Source organism: Dermacentor silvarum, chromosome 1 (genome assembly GCF_013339745.2).
Source record: "Dermacentor silvarum isolate Dsil-2018 chromosome 1, BIME_Dsil_1.4, whole genome shotgun sequence".
NCBI classification, from domain to species: domain Eukaryota; kingdom Metazoa; phylum Arthropoda; class Arachnida; order Ixodida; family Ixodidae; genus Dermacentor; species Dermacentor silvarum.
In genome coordinates, this window is record NC_051154.1 from 240,309,167 (window position 1) to 240,331,756 (window position 22,590).

The 22,590-nt window shown below is 46.4% G+C and overlaps 1 protein-coding gene across 26 annotated transcripts in view; it reads right to left on the reverse strand.

Moving 5' to 3' along the window:
* Window positions 1-22,590, reverse strand: part of LOC119436989 (long-chain-fatty-acid--CoA ligase 5) — a 184,140-nt gene that overhangs the window by 73,251 nt on the left and 88,299 nt on the right. For 9 of the 26 annotated variants that reach the window (XM_049660162.1, XM_049660150.1, XM_049660151.1 and 6 more), the window contains exons 3-9: window positions 12,708-12,877; window positions 9,334-9,448; window positions 3,236-3,303; window positions 3,013-3,114; window positions 2,767-2,866; window positions 949-1,121; window positions 187-219 (exon numbers count right to left, since the gene is read on the reverse strand). The exons of 6 other annotated variants lie outside the window; for them this stretch is intronic. In XM_049660162.1, coding sequence (XP_049516119.1) covers window positions 187-219; window positions 949-1,121; window positions 2,767-2,866; window positions 3,013-3,114; window positions 3,236-3,303; window positions 9,334-9,448; window positions 12,708-12,877 — 761 coding nt within the window. The remainder of the gene's footprint in view (window positions 1-186; window positions 220-948; window positions 1,122-2,766; window positions 2,867-3,012; window positions 3,115-3,235; window positions 3,304-9,333; window positions 9,449-12,707; window positions 12,878-22,590) is intronic. 11 more of the 26 variants (XM_049660153.1, XM_049660168.1, XM_049660170.1 and 8 more) reach the window with 6 other exon arrangements.

Consider the following 22,590-nt stretch of genomic DNA (forward strand, 5'->3'; position numbering starts at 1 on the left):
GATGATGATCTATTGTAAAACTTATTTGTAATTGTCTTAAAAATATCTATTGATTGCGACCAGACAAGTTTTCGTCCAACTTCTGACTTTACGAGAGGTTAGTATATCTGAGAGTAGATACACACTGCACATAATACCATTGCAGTGAAGTGTCAAACTACACAGTAAACTCCATGAATGCCTTACCAAAGGATGCCTGAAGTTCTTCTCTCCAAGTTCCTGAATAAGAAGAAACAATTCATTAAAGAAATAAAATCACCAAGTGTGTTCTCTGACACATGAGAGCACAAAACACTAAGCTAGAAGCACAAAGCAAATCTGAGAGTAGATCAACTCATACTGGTGTCATACACCTGTACTGTGGTCATAAGGCTATCACTGATGGGCATGTCAAACTGCTCCCTGCAGATGAAAAGCTACTACTGCTTACAGACCAAGTTATTCGCCCCAACAACAACTCAGTAACGGTTATTTCAAATCTGGGCAGCCCTGTAACTATCCCTTATTCCAAAATGGGCATTGATAGTTTTGACGGTGATAGTGCTCAATGTCTACTAAAACAGCAATGCGATGCCAGTATTACATTGCCCAAACTAACAAACATGCAACAATTTACCAACATTTTGTGCCAAACTCTGTCCCACACATTGTATATATGGCATTTACCATAAGAAATCTAATCAAGAATGTATTTTATAAATGTGTATGCAGTTTCAGCAATGAGTATGCATTACAAGCTCAGCGCACTGTACTTAATGAAAATGCCTACCTTGAAAGTAAATATCATTTATGGAATATTTTTATGAACTAATATCCACAGATTTTGCTCCCTCCTGAGATTTACCAACATTAAGGGTAGTATGCCTCTTCATAAAGTTAAGTTCAAATCATTATCTTGAAGTACAGTACAATATCTTGAAGTACAGTAATTACAACAGCAAGGCTTACCTCAAGCTCTGAAAATTTCATAAGCATGACATTTGCCTTCCTGGCCTTTTCTTTAACTTCTTCCGAGACGTCTTTGATGACAATTATCCTTTTTAGCTTGGGTGTCAGTTCTGCCTGCCTGACAAGGCACTCCACTTTCTCTTGAGTATCACAAACAACTGTCTCAATGTCAGCTGGAAACAAATGCAGGGACAATGAAGTAGTGGTGCCACACAAGAGTGAAACCAAAGGTTTGAACCTACAATACTTAAGGTTTCAAAAATTTGTGCAGTGAAAATGAAACATTAAAAGACTAAGTCAATTTCACGCTCAATTTGCATATCAATTAGAGCTTATCGGCATTATTAACACTAATAATATAACATCCAAACAGCAGCTCAACTTTTCTGTTCCTAGAGCAACTACCGTAAAATTCCGAGCAAGCGCCCCCACCCGTGCAAGAGATCCCCCCACTAATTTCACTGCTAATTTGGATGAGCGGCAGCTTCACTGCCGCTGATCACTCGCCACCGATATCGTTACTAGGCCTTTTCCGGTTCACTTCGAATCTGTAGCAGACGGCGCTTCAAAACGAACCGCCGACGCTCCCAAGCAGCAATGTTTGGTTACCATTGTTGCTGCTTTACGCTCTCCTCGTAATAATTTCACACAATGAAAAAAACATGCCGATATTTGCAGCGCCGCCAGCTGGGATGCGAGCATGGCCAAGCCGCGGTTCGCTGTCCGCCGTCGGTAGCCATGCACTGCAGCCGAGCTCGACTTGAATTGGAACTCTCGTTAGTGCTAATCTTTTGACCATGAGCATGGTTTTTAATAAAGTGAACATTATGTGTCACTTTACTCACATCATTTTGACTGGAACAGAAACTGCATAACCAATGTTCGTGTCGCCGGTCGCGGCGACACGCTGGTGCAGCGTCGATGCACTATTTCTGCAGTTCTTTTCATGGTTTTGAGAGTGATAAACAACACTAACAAATCTTCGGCTTAATAAAGTTCATCTTAAATGAAATTTTAATTCCATTCCCACTACACTTTTTTCTTTTTTCTGGCAGGAAAATTTTTTCGTCACCATCTTGAATTTTGATGGCGTTCTGAGATAGCGCCCCCCTAACTTTGCCGGTAATTTCAACTTGCTTGAGGGGGGGGGGGGGGGGGGGGGGGGGGTGCTTGCTCGGAATTTTATGGTAAGCCAGTCTTGAATTTTGGCAGCTTGACTTTTATTCATGCAGGTTAATGAAAGCAACCTTGGTGCGCCAACCTAAAGTGCATTTCCCTGTTTGCTGTCTTCTTGCAAGTCAAATGATTATCAACTAGCCATGTTGCTGCTTTTCTTTTTTAATCTCACTTCAAACAGTCAATTTAAGAGCAACGAGACATGCAACAATATATTGAACTTTTTGTATCTGTCGACGGCACAAAAATATGCAAGGGTACCACAAATAATAACTGCACGAAACAATGTACAAAGCATGTTTTCATTAGTCACTTTATTGCCCCTAAACCACCTTCTCTTTCCATCACCTTCTTTAGATCACTTCAAAAGCGGCATAAAGTGCTTTTGGCAAGTGAATAGAAGTGTACATGCAACAGCGAAAATTGCTAGTGCTTAGTGTGTACTACTGCTGTCGGTGCATTCCCACATCAGCAGAAAACACGCAATTTGAATCACAAATTCATGAAAACCTTAGACTGTGCATATATATTCCCCCAGAAAATCATGCAATTAAAGAAACAAATTACTCTGAATAAAGCAACTTTGCCAGAGAGCAAGATATGCTAAAGAAAAAACAATTGGCATCCTGAATTGTGGCATACCTTGGTTAATGATGAACGCACAGGCAGCAGCTCCAAGTGTGTCATACAAAGGAACAATGATCATGGAGAAATAGTAGCAGGCTTGTTCTGTGACAATCCACTGCAGGTGCAACAATAAAGAAAGCAAAGGTTTGCGACTGACTCTTTACAGTAGACAATGCATTGATACTGCATCACCACTGCAATGGTAAACCGTGAGAAGCAAAATATGAAATGGCAATAAAATGTTCAGCTTCAAGAACTTACCTCAACACAATTCTGAGTGTAGAGACCAATAAACGTCTGTTGTCCAGGCTTCTCCCCTAATTTCACAAGGCCACAGGCGATGCACTTTATCCTTTCCAACACCTGTTAAATTAAGAAATGGCACGAAAATAAGCTGAATCAATAATCAATACACCTCAGGCTCATTACTGCCATTACTGCCACACAAACTAACAAAGTCTCCAATGTGCACTGCCATACACACCTGATTGTAGTGGATCCACTTGTATTCTCCTGACCCTGGATCTCTCCACCCCATGCAAGGGCCATTATCTAGGAAGGAGGTAAGTACATCGTTGATCCAATGCATCAATAAGCCGAGACTGCCACATAGGCTTTCCAAGCGACTTGCTAAAATGCCGTTATTTACAAAATTTCTGGTCACCATAAACTGACTCAAACTAAGAATCCAGTGTAGATAAGGCAAGGACATGAATAATAACAGAAAAATGTGTCCATTGAATATTCTCATATAAGCAACAAGCTCAGTTTGTTCAATTTTTCTTTATGAATTCATAAAGACATTTTATTTTGTTTACAGCATGCTGAAGACATTTATTCCGAAATGTTTAAAGAAGCTACCATTGCATGGTGCAAGATATCTTTAAAAAGTCAGTAATGCACTTTGTCCCTGCAGCACAAAACAATGGGAAAACGAATGGCTTCAGAACACTGTTTACACAGCCCAAGTCGGGCAGTCAACGTATTGATTCATTATACGCAGAATATATTAGTAGTAAAGAAGTTTATAATCATGGTGAAGAGACAGCACCACACCTGCGTGAAACAAGACACAGCACACTCAAGGCACATTCTAAATAAACAAGCTCAACAAGCAAGATTATTTGCCCCTTAGTGTTGGCAAAAAGTATTGTGCTGAAAAATTTTGCAGCCTTTAGTACAAATTATTTTAATGAATGTCTGGTTGCTAGAAGTCTAAGTCACAAATTTTAAATGTAGGGATTCATCAGCTTCTTCGGCACTTTTTTTTTTGTGTGTGCATGCGTGTGTGGTATTGGAAGGGTCTGTAACACCCAAAAGGCAATGGTAATTGAGTATCAAGACTCAATATACTGGAGGTTTATCTGATGTAGTAAACCTCAAATGCAGTCAAACCTCATTATAATTAAATGGGATATAACAAAATAATGGATATAATGAAGTAAGTGAAATTCCCCTTGTAAGCTCCATAGAGATCCATTCATTTAAAGCTTTGTTTTAATGAAGTGAAAGCGTCCTGCCAATAATTATAATGAACTAGTTTTTAAAATACGCGATCCTTGCAAGCCGAATGCAAGTAAACCTAGATATAACGAACTTCAATGTAGCGAAATTTTCTATATAACGAAGTATTTAACTTTTTATAACTTCTTGTCCATGTATTTAGAACCTCAATATAGAATTGCGTTTATACACGATTTCAATATAATGAAATCTCACTGCCGCCGCGAAGGAATACCGAGACAACTAATAAAACTTCAGAAGACGCAGGTGGTCAAATGGTTGAGTTACAAGCAGCACTGCACTACCAAGGGCGACCTTTGAAGCAGGGCAGCGTCGTATTCCATATAAAGCCGGCATGCGATAAGATCCTGTCGCACCCATGCGCTGTGTGCTTTGTATGCGAGTGAAAGCTTGCGAGGGTGAGCCAAGAAGGATGGTGGCTTTATGAGCGCTGTCTTGCCACGCGAGCATGGGGATGAGGGAGGGAGAGAGCTCACGGTGACACGATCAAGCGCGAGGGGGACCAGGTTGCCGCACGTCTCCCTTTTTAGTTCCTTTTTAGCGAGGCCGTGAGTGAGTGCAGCTCATGCGTGCTTATTAGAGGTGATCTGTCGCGTGTCCAAAGAGTGGGCGTGTCGAGATGGCAGGGCATTATGTTCACTGTCTTCTCGCAGGTTTAGTACTTGATGTTGCATAATCTCAAGTTTCGGAGATGTGTTGAAGCAAGAGGCAGATGAAGCATTCGCTCCCCGCTGCCGGCGCTTTTCATGATAGCGTCGCCCTACTGCACGCAACACCATCAGCCACGGGGGCGGAGTGGACGCGAAAACGTGGCTTCACTTCATACCACCGATGTGTTATCGTCGACACGCATGAAACCGCATCTTTCATTGCCGACTCAAATTTAACAAAATAATTTTTTGTCTAATTTAGATGTGCTTTTTCCAATTGCCCGATAACAGAAAATTTTGCGGCCCCTTCGGCGCAAGGAAGATACATCAGCGACTTTACTTATTTGTATAAAAGGTCAAATTTTCATGTAACGAAATTTTGACATAACGAAGCAAATTGCCGATATAACGACTTCGTTATATCGAGGTTTAACCGTGTATATCGCCTTCTGCGGGTTCAGCACACATTCGCTGCAGAAGTTCAAACCTCCCGCGTCTCCGCTTTGATATGCCATTGAGCAACACAGGTGTTTCTCACCACTGTGCATAGCTGCGTGTAAGCAGCGGGCATTGCAGTGGCTCATTATCACCATCATACTTCCCTCTCATACTCTGGCGCCCTGCAGACCATGGAGAAAGAAGTGCGATGGCAATGGTGAGTCACTGCTTGCACTTGGCGGTGCGAAAAGCCAGTGCATTCACTTGTCTGTCGCAGTGTGGCATGCCGCACAGGCAGGTGCAGCTAGGCGTGGCCTCCAAGATCACGTCGGCACCAGTGCAAGCTCTGAAGCCACGGGTCAGCCAAGCCAAACTGACACAGCGAGGTTTGCTGGCCTTCTCATTCGCACAGCGGAGCCATATGCGAGCTGCAGATCAGCTTGGATCAGCTGTGTAGTCGGTGCGCCATGTAGTGTGCCACATGCTTTTGCTGTTTTATTAACATTTTGTCGCGTATGTCGCCGTGTAGCTGCTCTGTGCACCATGAAGCCGTCTTATTCTATACCTGTTTAAAGTTGTGTAATCCATTGGGAATATACTGCAGTAAAGGGCAATAACCGATACAGTCGAATCTCGTTAATTCGAACACGCTTAATTCGAACTGCCGGTTTAATCGAACTGACACTGTGGTCCCGTCAAAGTTATGTGTATTCCTATCGCTAAAACGCCCGGTAATTCGAACGCGAAAGCATTTGCGACGGTTAATTCGAACATACGGCGCACCGACAATGCGCTCAGGAGCGCGCCAAATCACGCGGCGACGCCTCCGACCGGCACTGCTCCGACACCGCCATAGAGCAAAATCCTAGGAGAGACCCCTCAACGCCGCGCGGAGAAAAAGAAAACGAAAAAAAAAATAATAACGCGGCAGGAAATTTCACTCTCAAATGGCAAGGTCGCCGTTTCACCGTCGCGCCAGAACACGCGTGTTTGCGCCGACGTCTCAGGCCAACGCAGCGGCTGCGGCGCAGAGGGAAGCAGCGGCGGAGGCCAAGTCCGGCCAACTTCCCCCAATAACGGCAGAAAACGAAACTTCAGGGAGCGGGCTAAGCTGGCAGCAGGCCGGCGGAAGCGGGGGCGCCGGCCGCAGTCGAAGGTGGGGAAGCTACGAGGGAGTTCAGAGGGAGGGCGAGGGCAGCCACGGAAGCCACTGCCACCAAAGCGACGGCGTTGCCAAGGCCAAATCCGCGTCACTGCCGCCCTCCTCCCTCACCTTCGATGTTCTCCGCGTGCCGCCCGCTCCCTGAAGTGGCGCTGAGCCGTGCTCCCTCAAGGGCTGAAGAAGATAGCGTAAACCTTTCCCTTTGCACACGAACCACTTAATCCCTGAAGTTTCGTTTTCTGCCGTTATCGGGAAGCGAGCGTTGGCCGGCGGCGTGGGCAGTTTCATGGCCCTCGCTCGCGATGTGCTTGCGCGCCGCATTTCAGGACTCGCACCGTTCGTAGGTCGTGCATGAATACTTCAAAAATAAGGCCTTTTAATTCGAACAAATTTTCGGACCCCTTCGAGTTCGAATTATCGAGATTCGACTGTATAACTTAATGATAAGTCAATTCTGCTCCCACTTCTACTACGTTATAACGAGGCTTTACTGTAGTTTCGATTCCAACTTCTCAGCAAAAGGCAAAGATCTGGACACTTTTAGCCAATAAAGCAATGTAACGACAGGACAAGCAATCAGAAATGAAGCATACACATTACCACAGTCATGAAAACACCTTAACAAATGCACGGTTCAGGTCAAAATGCCAGTTTTAAGCTTTTACAGTAACTCCTAATGAAAAAAAAAAAAAACTGTCAGCCCTTCTACTGGGGTGGAGATGGAAGACCAGCGAAGCTGTACTACGGTGGGAATTATGTATTTCCAATTATCTTAAGATCTGATGCTGTAATTGGTGATTTGAACTATTAAAGAATGAGAAATATACAGGGTGTCCCAGCTAAAAGTAGCCGGTTTTAAAAACAACGGAGTATGCTAGGAGGCTCAAACCAACTCAATGGGATTGAGGATCGCGTGTCCTAGTCGGCGGTATTTTTTTCGTTTTGCAAAGTCAATTAATTAGTATAAACTAATTGCCTAACTTTTAAAATATCGGCTTCACCAAGAAAGTGCCGATACGAAAGTTGTAGGTCACATTTAGAAATGGTCTACTGAAGTGTTTGCAATTAAGTACCACTGATGGGGCGTCTTGTAATTGCATTTGAAGAAGGCCCGCGAAATAGAAAAACCGCTTGATAGCACCACTATTTCAGCGCCCCCAAACGACCGATCAAGAAACGAAATCCGCGTGTCTGTACAGCGGTTCCGGGACAGGCTTGGCGTTTCCGGTGGCCGCTAGGTAAGCGCCAGCAACTGTCGCTAGTAAGATATGATAGCGAACGAATAGAAGAACATAACAGCATTTTCCTTCCCGATTAAATAGTTCCGCGGTCAACATTTACTCCATCCCGGGCTTTTTTTTTTCTCTCTCTTTTTTTTCTTCTTGCCTTGCGTGTTCGGGCTTCATTACACAAGTGCAGCGAATGATATGCTTATGTCACGTCACGTCGAAGCGCGACAGACCATCACCGCCGGTCGCTCTGTGCGCCCGATCGCGACAGGGCACGCGAGTGAGTCTCGAAAAAAGGCATGCAAACAATTTCCTTTACTGATCGGTCGTTTGGGGGTACTGAAATAGTGGCACTATCACGCAGTTGTTTTTGTATTTCGCGGGCTTTCTTTAAAGGCAATTACAAGACGTTCCATCAATGGTACTTAGTTGCAAACACTTCAGTCGGCCATTTTTTAAATGTGATCTACAACTTTCGTATTGGCACTTTCTTGGTGAAGCCAATAATTAAAAGTTAGGCAATTAGTTTAAGCTAATTAATTGACTTTGCAGACGAAAAAAATACCGCAGACTAGGACACGTGATCCTCAACCCCACTGAGTTGGTTTGAGCCTCCTAGCACACTCCGTCATTTTTTAAAACATTGGCTACTTTTAGCTGGGACACCCTGTACACCCATCCAGTGGTTTTCATTTATTTAGTGACCAAGGGACCATGGCCTTAAGGTCGCTACGGTACACCGCCAGAGGTGTACGGCAAAGGTTGGCACGTTCTTCATAAACATGTCACCAATGCCGCGCGCGTTAAAAATTAAATTATGGGGTTTTACGTGCCAAAACAACGATCTGATTATGAGGCACGCTGTAGTGGGGGACTCCGAAAATTTGGACCACCTAGGGTTCTTTAACGTGCACCTAAATCTAAGTACACGGGTGTTTTCGCATTTCGCGCGCGTTCGGTGCGAACGCGGGCAAAACGCCGCCGCCGTCGACAACAGTTCTGCGCGTTGTTTGTGTGACCGCACACAACCGCTGTCAAAACGCTGGCGTGAGCAAGCGCACCAGCAGCAGCGGGCGAAGGTTCATGCGGTCTATCGCTTCAACGGAAACTGAGCGGCGAAAGCACAGCGCATACAAAGGTAGGAGCCGTGTTGCAGATCGCTTTCAAGATACAGTGTGCGCGACCGCCCGACGTCGCAAAAAGTACATGTTGCTCGCAGAGCAGAAGCGCTGCCTTCCTTTCGCGTTAGAGATTGAGTCGCCAGTTCCCGAGAGCTGCGCGCATGCGCCGCACTGGGTGAGCGGGCACGCACACGCACAGTCTAGGGTGCCTCGACGCCCTCCTCGCCCACCGCTCCCCTTCCACTGGGAAGTCGCGTTTGCTCTCGCCGGGCGTTCGCTCCCCGTGAAAGCACGCGTCCCTCGCCCTCGCGCGCTTTCACTCGCACATACAGCATACGGCCAATGAGTTTTTTTTCTACATCCGAACGCGACCATCGAAGAGTGAGCCCTTAACAGCTTCGCAGTAAAATGTTCAAGCCATCGTTAACCGTGCACAGCAAAGTGCAAATACTACTTACTGGAGACCCTGGCACCCCTGTACATGACATCGAATAATGTCCTGCAGTCTTCATAGAGGTACTCTATGTGCTTCCCATCTGGACATAGTCTTGATGTCCTGATCCGTTCAAGACCCTGTTAAAAAGGGGGAAAATACAACATTAAGGAAATCTGCTTAAAAGAGACCTTTGTTGTGCCTGAACAATGGCTCCAATATAAAAGCACCAGATATGAGCAGAGCTATTTCTAACAGGCTGCCTTCTCATTTCTCTTTTCCCTTTCCACTAGCCCCTTCAAAAGAGCCCAGAATGAAGCACGGCCCACTACAGCCACACACCCTCACTGCATATTTATTTTTATTCTCCCTTTGCAATTTTCATGGTAATGCCTCACTTTCAGCAATGAATTTGTTCTTGTCCTGGCTGCCTGGCTTCTTTTGTCAAGATCGGAATAGAGCAGGCACATGTGTCACGGCGATCTGCTGAGAAAAATATTAAAAAGAGGGGGTAGCGCTCTATTTGTGTGCACAGCACTGATACATCTATGGCCATGTGCCCTTCCAACCTGAACAATTTTTTCAGGTTCCTGTGAAACTGAAAAAGATTCTAGTTCTGTAAAAAATTTCACAGCCCTCTTGCACCCTCCTCAAGGCCTCCGATGCCTCCATATGCCACGGCATATGAGGTTTTACGTGCCAAAACCACTTCTGATTATAAGGCACGCCGTAGTGGGGGACTCCGGAAATTTGGACCACCTGGGGTTCTTTAGCGTGCACCTAAATCTAAGTACACAGGTGTTTTCGCATTTCGCCCCCATCGAAATGCGGCCGCCATGGCCGGGATTCGATCCCGCGACCTAGTGCTCAGCAGCCCAACACCATAGCCACTGAGCAACCATGGCGGGTATATGCCACGGCAAGCCAGAGCAGTTGTGCCAACAGTCTTAAATGCAGAACCCCTATCAATTAATGCTCTCAAATAAACTTGGAGGTGTACTTTCAACATTTACTTTTAAGTGTAGAGAGTCTCTAATAAAATGCGCAAAATTTAAGCTTAAATGTGTAGTCATTTGCTTATACCTACAATTTTAACATTGAATTTACTGTGTGAGGGAAAGGCTCTGATAGCTTTCAAGGCAGTCAGGTTATAACAAATATAGAACTTAACTGAATTCAGCTAGGCATTAGTGATCAGTGATGTGACATACCACAGTCATAAAATATTCAATAAGTTTAAAGATGAGCCAAGCAATTCCTTCAAAAACACAGATCAATGACATGTTTGTAAGTGATTATGACATGTTTGTAAGCGATTATCCACTTCACCCCCCACGGTCATACTTAACCTTCAAGCTCCCTGCTACTTGAAGTGATAAGTAGAAAAAAGAAAAAAATAGAGCACACGAGAGCACACACTTGAAGCAAAAGTACCTGCAAACACTCATCCCTTATCAACTTGCACAAGTGCTTGAAGTACTTTCATTGCTTATTTGCACTAGCTGCAGGAAAGGCAGCCAAAATGAGAGAAAATGCTGTAGAAGTGATTCTCAGGGTGCTTAAACACAAATCACACTTTATGACCCTTTTTGCTGAAGGAAACAAACACATTCAATAAAACAGCTTTTGCAGAATGTTGTAAAGGCACGAATGGACTCTTCTACACATTTCTAACAAAACACCATAACAATTAAGGTCTGCATTCTGACATGTCTAGCAGCCCCCCAAGTCACGCGTAAAGAAAAATTTTATTCATCATGGACAGTACTAGGACACTGCAATGAGTGCACACACATGAATAATTTATTTATATATACGCCTGTGCACGAATCCAGGGAAGCATCTGTCTATATTCCTGTCGCAGCCTGTCTATCCGGAGACATTAGGCAAAAGACTGGTATGTGTTTTGATCTGCATTAGTAAAATTCAATAGTGATAACTTTAAAAGTAAATGAAATAATTTAGCGGTGCCTATGGCATACAAATCGGGTCACTACTAATTGTTGAGAAACCAGGTTTTTTAACACTCAGCCATGGTGCTGACAGGTTCTCTGCTGCAAATATCAAGCCACTACCTCCTCGTGTATTCTAATGCTGCTTAAAATCACGAACATTTTCAATATAACTTATTGCATTCTCCTGACTCAAGAGCTAATCGAGCGACAGTATTCTAAACAACAATAAAACTTAAAGGTTCTTCACTAAAACTGAATTCTGATGGCAAACGCTTCCACGATGCCCCGACCCACTACCACTATGCGCTACTCCAAGAGAACTTCCATGTAGTTCACGTGGCTACTGGAGCTTTATCGATCGCAGTTACACGGGGTGATCATTATTAAGTACTTCAGAATTTTTTTAATCACTTGTGGAAGATGGCGTAATTTTTGTCCTTGAGTCGGAAGAGGCGGACATTACTAGCGCAAGAAATTGATCATATATTCCAACTAATCACCAAAAATTCTCTAATGAACCTCTTAATGCATTGCTTTACATCACATACTTCAATCTACGAATTTTAGCCAGTGAGTTTTCGAGACATATCCATTTGAAATGAATCTCAAGAATGACACTATAGTCTCGAGATATTTCTCAAACTGTGGGACGAAATACATGGGAATTCCAGTTCCTCTTGTGCTTCAATGCATAAAAGAGCCATTTTGGTAAAAAAGTAAGTGGAACAACATTGCATTTTTACGGCAAGTTTGTTCATGTATATCTCACAACTGGTGTCATTCTGGCAATTCTTTCCAAGTTCTTCCAAATTTTTTTTCCAAGATTTCTCACTGGCCACTACAATTCGTAAATTGAGTATGTTCCATAAATTAATTAATAAGAAGTTAATTTAGTTCAATATGTGCTTCGATTTCTCGTGCAAGTAATGTCCGCCTCTTTGAATAATCGAGCTCAAGGACTAGAATTATATGCTATCTGCCACAGGTGACATTTAAAAATTTTGTAAAACTTTAAAATGATCATCCCGCAGATGCTAAAACGCACCAGTACCGTAACGTACCGGTCGACAGCTGCCTATTTGCATGTGCTCCATACGCTTCTGAGTCGTAAACTCATTTCAAACGTATGTAGCACATGCGCGATTTATAACTTCCCACGGGGCGCACAGTGATGTGTAAAGAAGAATTTGCCGCATGCGGTCCGCTAGTGCTAGCGCCTGGTGACTAAGATGCCCTCGGCGACGCCGCCGGAGGTAGCGTCAACTACTGCGCACAAGCTGCACACCGTTTGCATCGCTTTCCCCCCCCCCCCCCCCCCCCTTGTCGACGAGCTGAGCACACCAGCTCATACAATGAGAAAGATCGAACAAAGGCGAGTTCAACAAACCCAGCGCGGTCAGGTAGCCCGACCGCATGAAAAAGTTAATGGCCGGCGCACACTGACCGTGAGCAGCCTGCTCTGGTTGTCCAGGCTGACCATGGGCTCGATGGGGTTCGAGGAGCGGCCGAACATGTAGGTAAGCCCAAGCGCCGCCGCCGCTCCCGCCGCTGCCACCACGCCGTGCACGCCGCCCACGTACGACAGGTACTCGCTCATCCCGAATAGGGACGGTCCTGCAACAGACGCAGAACACGTGCGTGATCAGCAATCATTCACGGCACGTCCCAGCCGGGCAGCATGTATGGCTTCGAGCGAGGGCCGCGTGTCCATCGGCTGCTCGTGCCAACCACTACCATTATTATTATTTTTTCTCACATTTTTCTTCCGTTAGTCAAGTATGTAAGCGCAGTCTCTTTCGTGCTCGACACTGTCATCACTGAAAGGTGCAGCCTTCAAATATTAAACCAAAGAAATAGAAATAAAAGCAAGAAGGAAGGAAGGAAAGAAAGAAAGAAAGAATGAAAGAAAGAAATAAAAAAAGAAAGAAAGAAAAAGTCGCAGTTTCGCCCGAAAGGCGAAGCATCGATTGCGATATCAAATTAGTAGACAGCTATACAAAGTAAGGACAACAGTTTTATCGTCTGTATAAACATATAAACATTCGCAATTATTATACAAATTTTAACAAGCATGGTGTCAGCGCGCACAGGCAAACATGAACACATCACGCTCTATGACCGCGGACACTCGCTGTCGAAACGCTGGCGTGAGGAAGCGCGGTAGCAGCAGCGAGAGAAGCGACCTTCGTGCTGTATATCGCTTCAACGCAATCTGAGCGGCGAGAACACAGCACGCACAAATGTATGAGCCGTCGGCACACTTAGACTCTGCCCCCAACGCAGATCGCTTGCAAGGTACGACCCGGGCGACCGCGCGGCCGCGCGAGAGTACAACGCCGGCCCCTCTTCCTCTTTTGTGAAAAGGATACGGCGTTTTTTCCACGCCTAAAACGAAATTTATTTTCCTCAATCTTTCAAAAATAAAAAAGCGAACGCACGCCAGTTTACAACATGCGCGCGTTTTACAGTGAAGCTGTTGAAGGGAATTCAGCAACGGTTTTCCTGCATGCGGCGGTGTAGCGACGTGGTCCATATCAAATCTGGATGCAACGCCAAGTGTCGGGGCCCTTATTTGCTTTGAAACTTAATAATGAATTATTATAAAATAAACCTTACCGTGCGTACATCGTATGTGAATAGACAACTTATGCGCGCGGCTTTTTTAACTCAGTAGTCCGTTATTCTGTTTCTCACGTCGCGTCATACCGGCTTCACGCTGGTGAACAGCTAAAAGTTTGTACTGCTGCCGGCAGTGGAAGCTTACGCCGTGATGCTGCGACGCTGTGTTACTTCGTGGGGGCCGTCACTAATAAAAAGTGCTTTAAAACGTACTTAATGATAATGGTTACCTTGCTTATAACTCGCTGAATAAGTTTTTTTTTTTTTCAGATAATATAATCGGTAATTGTTGCTTCTCACTTCGCATTTATAACTCGCCGGAATGCGCGGTTTTTTCAGACAATATAATCGGCAATTGTTGCTTCTCACTTCGCAACCTGCCGTCTCCACGTTGAATGCCGGCTATTTTTCTTCTTTTTTTTTATAGTAGTTCGTATGGCTGCGGCGCTTAAAGCTGATGGCGTCGCGTTGTCCAGCAAAGCCGCCTGCGTGGGAGCCCTGAAGCGGCCGTATGACGAGGGCGTCGGTGATTAATCATCTTGCGAACCGCCAACAAACATACCACGCTTAGTACAATTCCAAAGAGTGAAAGAGCTTAACAAGCTTCGCTGTCCCTGATGTATCAGTCGCTCAGATTAACGTATACCTGCGAAGGAATTTTCTGATGCGAGACATCTATGAAGTCGGCCAGAGAAGGTCGCCTGCTAAAACGGTATGCAACGAAAACATGTTACACTATTATCGCTTATATATCTGCAACCCTACCAACCAAGTGCCTCACTTTGGCTTCATTGTGTAGAGGAAGGAAGCCATTACTTGATTACGCCCGTGTCGCGCGCACAGATGGCGCCATTGTCGCGCCATGCATGACGCAGTCGCGGCGAAATTTAGCCTCTTGTTCGGCGTTCAGAGAGATTCGGTAGTACTATAAGGGTAGTAGAATAACCTTATTCTATAGTACACTCAGTAGTACGTTTGTCGCTCCGAGCGGGAGCGGTCGCGTTTGAGGAAGCTGACTCAGCCGCAGTATATATATATATATATATATATATATATATATATATATATATATATATATAATCCATCAAACTCAACCCTGCGCTCATCAGGAGTTTTAAGGTTTACAAGGTGCGCAATTCGTTGCAGAAGTTTCGCGCTCGCTCGGCCGTGCTCGGCCCACTAAGAATCCGGAACGAGCAAGATTTCAAAATTACAGCATAAGACCCCCAAGTAACTGTACCCCAAATTTGGTATGTAAGCTTTCTAATGCGTGAATAAACGTAGCTTGCCCATTTGGTTACGTCATTTCTGGACCCCAGTGCACATACACCTTCTGCAGCACGCACAAGACGTTTCACGTACCCCATGCTGCTGCATCCCTGATACAGCCTACCCGATTTCTTTTTATATATATATATATATATATATATATATATATATATATATATATATATATATATATATAACAATTATTGCAGTGACGGGTTCTGGATATGGTTCTTTTCGGGAATCAATTTGGAAAAGCCAAGAAGGCGCTCGCGAGTGTGTCTTTGAAGCTCAACTCGGTCATCTCATGTGTGGCTCTAATACGCATGGAGTGAAACGAACGACCAGCTAGAACATGTGCGCGTTAAAGGAGTACACTGTGGCACACATCTGACGTCAAGGCAGTGGAGGCGCGGGGATGGGGGGGGGCAGTTACGACGCCAGTTCAGCCAAGTGAAACGTGTATACGAAAACGCGCTCCGCTGCAGGCGAACCGACAGAGCGTCCGATGCGGCACCCCCCGCAACGCTCAAGGCGGAAGCGCTAAGCCGCCCGCAGTCAAACCGTGACGAGCGTGCACCGAACGCCTAGTGGGGTGTACTCCGATTAAAAACAGAACTCTTCCAAACGACACGTGTGCATCACGGCGGAGCAACGTCGTGACGTAGTCACTGCCAGGTCTCCGGAAACGAAGCGTGCGCGCTTGTCTCGACACATGACATGAGACCATGGCCTCTCATGTCAAGCGTCTCGGGTGACCGAGTAACTTTGACAGCACTCGCCCGTTCAGCAAAGCGCGCTCTGTCACCAGGAGCTATTACCCCAAGCAGTGCTTACAAAAATGAACATAAACGCTTCGCCAAGTGAAGATTGCTAACATACTGTAATGGCACGAGCGATGCAGTACTCATAATACAGCATCTGTACCACGTGCAACTGCAGTGAGCAAAGCGACAATGTACCTTTAAAATGAGATTGCAGCATGCGCCATGTGGTGACCTAGATCCAATTATAGGTCACGGTGGACGGATGTGAGCTAACAGAACTCTCACGCCTGGTTTTTTTTTTTTTTTTTTTTTTTTTTTTTTTTTTTTTTTTTTTTTACATTACACCACGATGATCGTCCTCTGAGTGAACAGACTAGACTAGAACACCGTCCCCACCGATCATCGGCTCAGAAGGCACTTTTGTGCTTTCTGAGAACGTCTGGTGTGTACGAGCGCCTTTGACTCTATACTCCTATCTCCCTCCCTTCTTTCTCTTCCCCTTCCTCCAGCGTAGAGTAGCCAACCGAACTCTAGTTAACATCCCTGCCTTCCTTATCTTTCTCTCTCTCTCGCTATACATCACGATTAAAATATATGTCGGCGTTTTAAGTGTTTTGGTTCCAAGATGCACAACACAAAACGCCGCCGAGTGTCTCGACCATTCTCGTGTTGAGTGAGCATAGACAGAGGAAAGGCGAAGCCGCGTATACGCTAGTTAAGCCCATGTCAAAGCCAGTGACCGATGTCGAAAGTGTACGTAAGGCAAAAAAATAACCAGAAGCAGAAAGCTGCCCAGTGAACCCGAAGTCAGGCTTCAAAGAAGTCCACGCATCTCTATGCTTGCTCAGACTAAAGGCATCCTACCGATGGCAGCAAGAAACACTTCCATTAGGTATTACAAAGGTATTACATTAGGTGTTACTCCTGCTTCAAGTACTCTCCAAACCAAAGCCCACTATCAAAGCGCGGGCATACTACACGCAGCCCTATGGCTTTCCGCCAGACGCCTACAGCGAGACGGCAGCAACACGGGGCAATACCAAGGTCAGCGCACTCGTAACGGGATTTATGGCGCGAGGGCATCACACTCAGACGCCGAACAAAACGAAACGCGCTTATAATCGAGCTCACCATTGCTGTTGTACGAACGCACGCGGACGGCCGGAAACTGGGGACTAGAAACGCTCTTTCCCAGAAACGGTGTATTACAAGAACTAAATGGCGGCAATCGTGCCGAGCGCACGCCGGCTCACGACAGCTATACTGATGGAGCACAGCGTCTTGTAAGAGTATGCACTAAGTGGCCTTGATTGGGCGCCGAGGCTAAGAACGGCAGCAAACCGCGCGAGGACGGGACATAAGCGCAGCTGCCTTCAGCGCTAGACGCGCATACGTCACAAGCTATGACGAACGCAGCTTTGCTGTAGGTCGACGTCAGTGCCTTTGGTTTGCACACGCGTGCTCGTCGCGATGATCCATCGCGTAGCGCGACGCCGAGCGCGCCATTTCGCTCGATCCGAGTGAGCAGCTGCGAAGCCAATCATCAGAGCGCAGAGACGACGACCATGTGTGCACAACACCGAGTGCGCGTCGCTGAAAAACAGAATCGTTCATCATCAGGTGCTTCGACTTCCACACGCGCGAGATCAACGGGGAAACTTCGATGTGCAATCCGTTCCGGAAGCCTCCAAACCACTGCGCGAGCCACCAGGGCTGGTGGATCGTATGCCGTGAAAAGCGGGAACAAGTTATCTTTCGCCGGGATTACTTTGGAGTGCTGCATGGAGATGCCCCATTGCACTACCCTGAGTCAGCTCTGGTCACGACTAGTGTCCCTGTATATGCTCCCAAAAGCATTGCACTGAGACACTATATATAGTCACGACTTGCCGCAGCTGTGGATGTGGCGTTTTGCTATTCAGCATAAAATTGCTCTGGTCGTAGATATGCTCCGTTTGTCATACTGCAATCCTTCTACTGGATGACACTTGCATCAGCAGCATCCAGCACGCGGCGAGAGCGTGACACGCTTCGTAGCGAGGCATTCGATCCAATATAGTTGGAGGTTTTCTTCTACATTGTCGGCTTCACGAGTCCTTTCGTGTAATTAACTTTTCCAACAGCATTAACTGGTGTTCTAGCAGATATTTGTCACCAAAATTACACTCATGGCAATAAACGAGGGAGTTCTGTACAAATGGTTCAGGGCCGCTCAGAACCGTGAGGGGCCATGTTCGATCCCGGCTGGCATTCATTCATTCACTCATTGCAGTACTTACCGTTGCCACGGTAGCGTCATCAGTTATATGAACGCCTAACTGTTTTCCGTTTTCAATATACTAATTTATGCGACTCAAGAAAGGATGGTGTTTTCCGCAGAATCGGACCTTACTGAGGGGAAGCCACCTTTGATGAATGCCTTTCACAGAGTTAAACGCGCGCGCGCACCTTCGAAACCTCCTGAAGTTCGCATATACAAAATTTCACCTAAAAGAACCGTACCATTTATTAAAACTTATTTTCCCGCGACTCGTCACGCGAGTAAAAATGGGAAGCCGCAAAATCAGCGGACAAGTGCCGTAGTATTTGTAAGGAAGCAGATTTACGCTTAATACAAGGCTATCAGATATCTATCATCATCACAAAGCCTACTAAGTCCCTAGAGGACAAAGCCATATCTATAGACCAGCAATCACCTGTTACTCCTGTTCGGCGCGAATCAAATCCACTCTACACCCCCAAATTTTGGTAATCTTACTGCAATAATTCCTTGCCGCCCTCGGTTCAAGCACATTCTCCGCTCAGACTTTATTTTTCCTTAATCACAACCCACGTGCGATCCTTAGTCCATATACTTCTGCCTTTCGAGTTTAACGTTATGCCTACAATGTCTTTTATTCGGCTCGTACCAATACATATTGCCAGTCAACACAAGACACACGTACAGATCGCCTTCTTACCTTTCACGAAAAATCGGCACCTTCAACACCGGCACGAGCGAAAAATGCGCCACACGCACTGTGCCCCAAAAGGCGTTTGTTTAATTGTGGAGTTTGCTCTTGCCACCTAACTGAAAACTACTTGAATAACGAAGGAAGAGAGAGAAGGGGGGTGTGACAGGTGCGCAACGTATACGCCTGCAGAATGAAGAGATGAAAAACGAAGAGAGCACCTGCCGAGAGAAAATTTTAGGTGAACTGTATCGACACCTCCGAAGCCAAGGCGAGTCGCATAAACTACACGATTTAAAAGCGACGCGAGTCCATCTGAGAATATGGTGCTAATGAATGAAGTGCACACAATAAAGGTGGAGTGGGAGCAGCAAGGCCCGAGAAAGGCGCAGCTATACTTCTTTCCAGTCGCGGGAACATTCCGCGCCTGTATATGAAAGCCCCTCCGTAAACATACCGCCTGCCGATAGTTCCGAACAAAGCGCCATCATCACGGCGGTTATGCTGGAATGTGTCCTCTATTTTTCACGCGATTGTAGTAAAGCTATATGCAGGCGCGCAGCAACAGTTTACCAAGTCCACAGTGAGTTTGTTCTGGATGCAATCCGTTACGACTCATCATAAGAACTGCATCATCAGTTCTCACGTCATCTCGCGTCATCAGAAACGATGACGCGAGCTCTTGTTCGTCCGCTGTGTTGATCGCGAAAAACTGAAGTCTAAGAAAGCACGGAGTCGCAAAACCATCCCGGTCGCGTTGCACAGAAGTCGTCCGCACTCAGGTACGATCCCAATAGACAGCACGAACTTGCAAGAGACAGAAGAGGTAGACGGGTCATATGTGCCTTAATGTAGCACGTTTTCAGTCACTTTAGTGCGTGTGATACAGCGGCATAATCTTGGACGTCTGAAGGAGGCATCGACGCGACTCACACGCGCTCGGCGCATATCGGCTGCTATACGGCTCGATGGTTATGGCGTTCTGCTGCAGAAGACGACATATCCCGAGTTCCTTAAAATCTCGGCAGTTTTTACGCCTTTAGGCGGCCCTGCCAAGTCTTGCAACTATAGTGCAACGCGCCCCCACTGTGTTTCTGACCAGAGTACATGGACCGGAATGGGGCGAGAACTGTTTCCTCCTCTGCCGGATACTTACATGCAGGCAGAGAGGGGCGACCGACAGGCTGACGCGCTGCGAGCCCGCCAGAGTGCGGTGCACTCTTCCAGCCGCCTAAATCTAAGTACACGTGTGTGTTTTCGCATTTCGCCCGCAACGAAATGCGGCCGCCGTGGCCGGGATTCGATCCCGCGACCTGAATTCTTGCAGTCCCAAACGCACAACATGCACTATCGTAGGTTTATAGCTCAACATCGGACGGGCGGGACAAGAAAGAAATGCGAAAGCTAAGAAAATGACGCTCCAAGGCCGACCCGCGCCACGCATGAGCACACTTATAGTCGGGTACAACTTTAGAAGACAGGAGGAGGCCCCGCCCAGTTGACCGAAGCGCAGCAGCCAATTCCTCCGCGACTAAAGAAATAGTCCCACTCAAAAAATTGTGACTGCTTCTAAAACACGTATTTGTCGGTATAAATAAGATTTGTGTATCTTGACGAGTGGTTTGGTAAAACTGTCATGATGGAAATGCTACCGCACATGCCGGATCGCGAGAGAAAAATAACTCCGTGCCTTCTACAACGCTGTGCGTCGTCTGCTACGGAGCAAGATCGACGGCACCGGGCGTAGCAGTCGCATAAGATTCATATATACTTTTTGTGTGTTTGCACAACCTTATTTTTTTAATGCGTTGGGCTTATTTTTAATTAATATTTCTTTCTTTTTTTTCGCGGTTGCGAACCTGCGATCTCGTGAGTTCGGGCACGATCGCGCGCGGCATTCCGTGCCAGTTTTCCGCCATGGAGCCCAGCGAGGTGACATCGGAACGCGATCCTTTGTTGCCGAACGATCCTTGTGTCGCCTCGATGACCACACCACCAAGGAGCCTCGGCAAGAACAAGAGCGGCCACATCCTGAACAGCGATTCACGCAACATGATCTTCCACTGCTACACGTTTTGGCGCAACAGGCAGCCTGAATGCAGCGTGGAGGACACGAGCAAGTTTGTCGCCGACATGCTTGGTGTAAGCGAAAGGACTGTGTTCAGAGTGAGGGAGGAAGTTAAAGCTTCGCATTTTTCGGGTGGCAAACTGACGACGCCCTCGCGAAATCGCCCACGCAATGCGGAGAAGAGGAGACGCAGCGCGAAGTTTGACAGCTTCACGTTGTGCGCGCTGAGATCATGTGTGCACGATTTCTTTCGCCGCAACGAGATACCCACGGTCGAGAAGGTAACTACCGAGTTCTCGGAGCGTATGGAACTACCATCACTAAGGCGGTGTACTGTGCGTCGCCTGCTTGCCGAGATCGGCTGCAAGCACGAAAAGAGAAGCCGCAACTCGCTGCTTATCGACCGGGATGACATCACCGATCGGCGGAATCGCTACCTCCGTGACGTGGAGCGCTACCGGGCGGAAGGCCGAAAGATCTTCTACCTGGACGAGACATGGGTGACCGCTGGACACACTCGGTCGATCGTGTGGACAGACACCGTGGTGCAGAAGCGCGGACGCCTGTTCGCTCGAGCAAATGGCCTGACGACGGGTCTAAAACAACCTTCTGGGAAAGGTCAGCGCCTGATCGTGACGCACATCGGCAGCGAGGATGGTTTCGTCGACGGCTGCTTGGATATATTCCGAGGCCAAAAGACAGGCGACTACCACGAGGAAATGGACGGCAATCGCTTTGAGGGCTGGTTCAATGACGTTCTGCAGAAGTTGCCAGCTGGTAGCGTCATTGTTTTAGACAATGCACCTTACCATAGCCGGCGAGAAGAGAAATTGCCGACGACAGCCTGGAAGAAGGAAAAGATACAGGAGTGGCTCACAAGCAAGAACATCACCTACGGTGAAAGGATGATAAACAAGCAGCTGCTTGAGCTGGTGGCATCTGTAAAGTCACGATTTCTGAGCTACATCGTAGACAACACAGCTGTAAAGGCCGGTTGCATTGTACTCAGGCTCCCGCCGTACCACTGCGAATTTAATCCCATTGAGCTTGTGTGGGCCAAGGTCAAAAATGGCATCGCTGCGGACAACAGAGACTTCAAGCTGTCCACGGTCGACGTCATCTTGAAGGAGAAAATCAAGCAGGTAACGGCGGAAGACTGGAGGAAGAGCATTCAGCATGTGATGGACTTGGAGGCAAAGTTCAGACTTGACCCGTCTGGGAGTGAGCACATTCAACCCATCATCATCCAGCTGGGTGAAGATGACACTGAAGAAAGCGACTCCGACTGCGAGCTGTCTGGCATTGAGCCACTCGACGAAGCATAAACGCTTCTTATTAACAAAAGAACAGCCCTTATTAGGGCTACCAAAATTTTGCCGGTGGGTTCGCAACAGCCAACCATCCATTCCGTGACCTCTCAAATAAATAAGCAGTTCCATTTATGGCATATTCCTTATAATAGAAGCTCAATTCTGATAAGCAACGTCCTGCACACATTGTGCTGGATTTAAGAAGTGGCATAGAAACACATTTAAATGCTGGCATATCTGAATGAAACACTATTGTTAACCCTGATTATCGTTGGCGGGCTCAAAATGCTCATTCGGGCAGCCATTCATGTGGTTGCATTGTTTATTTTATTATCTGGCTCACACA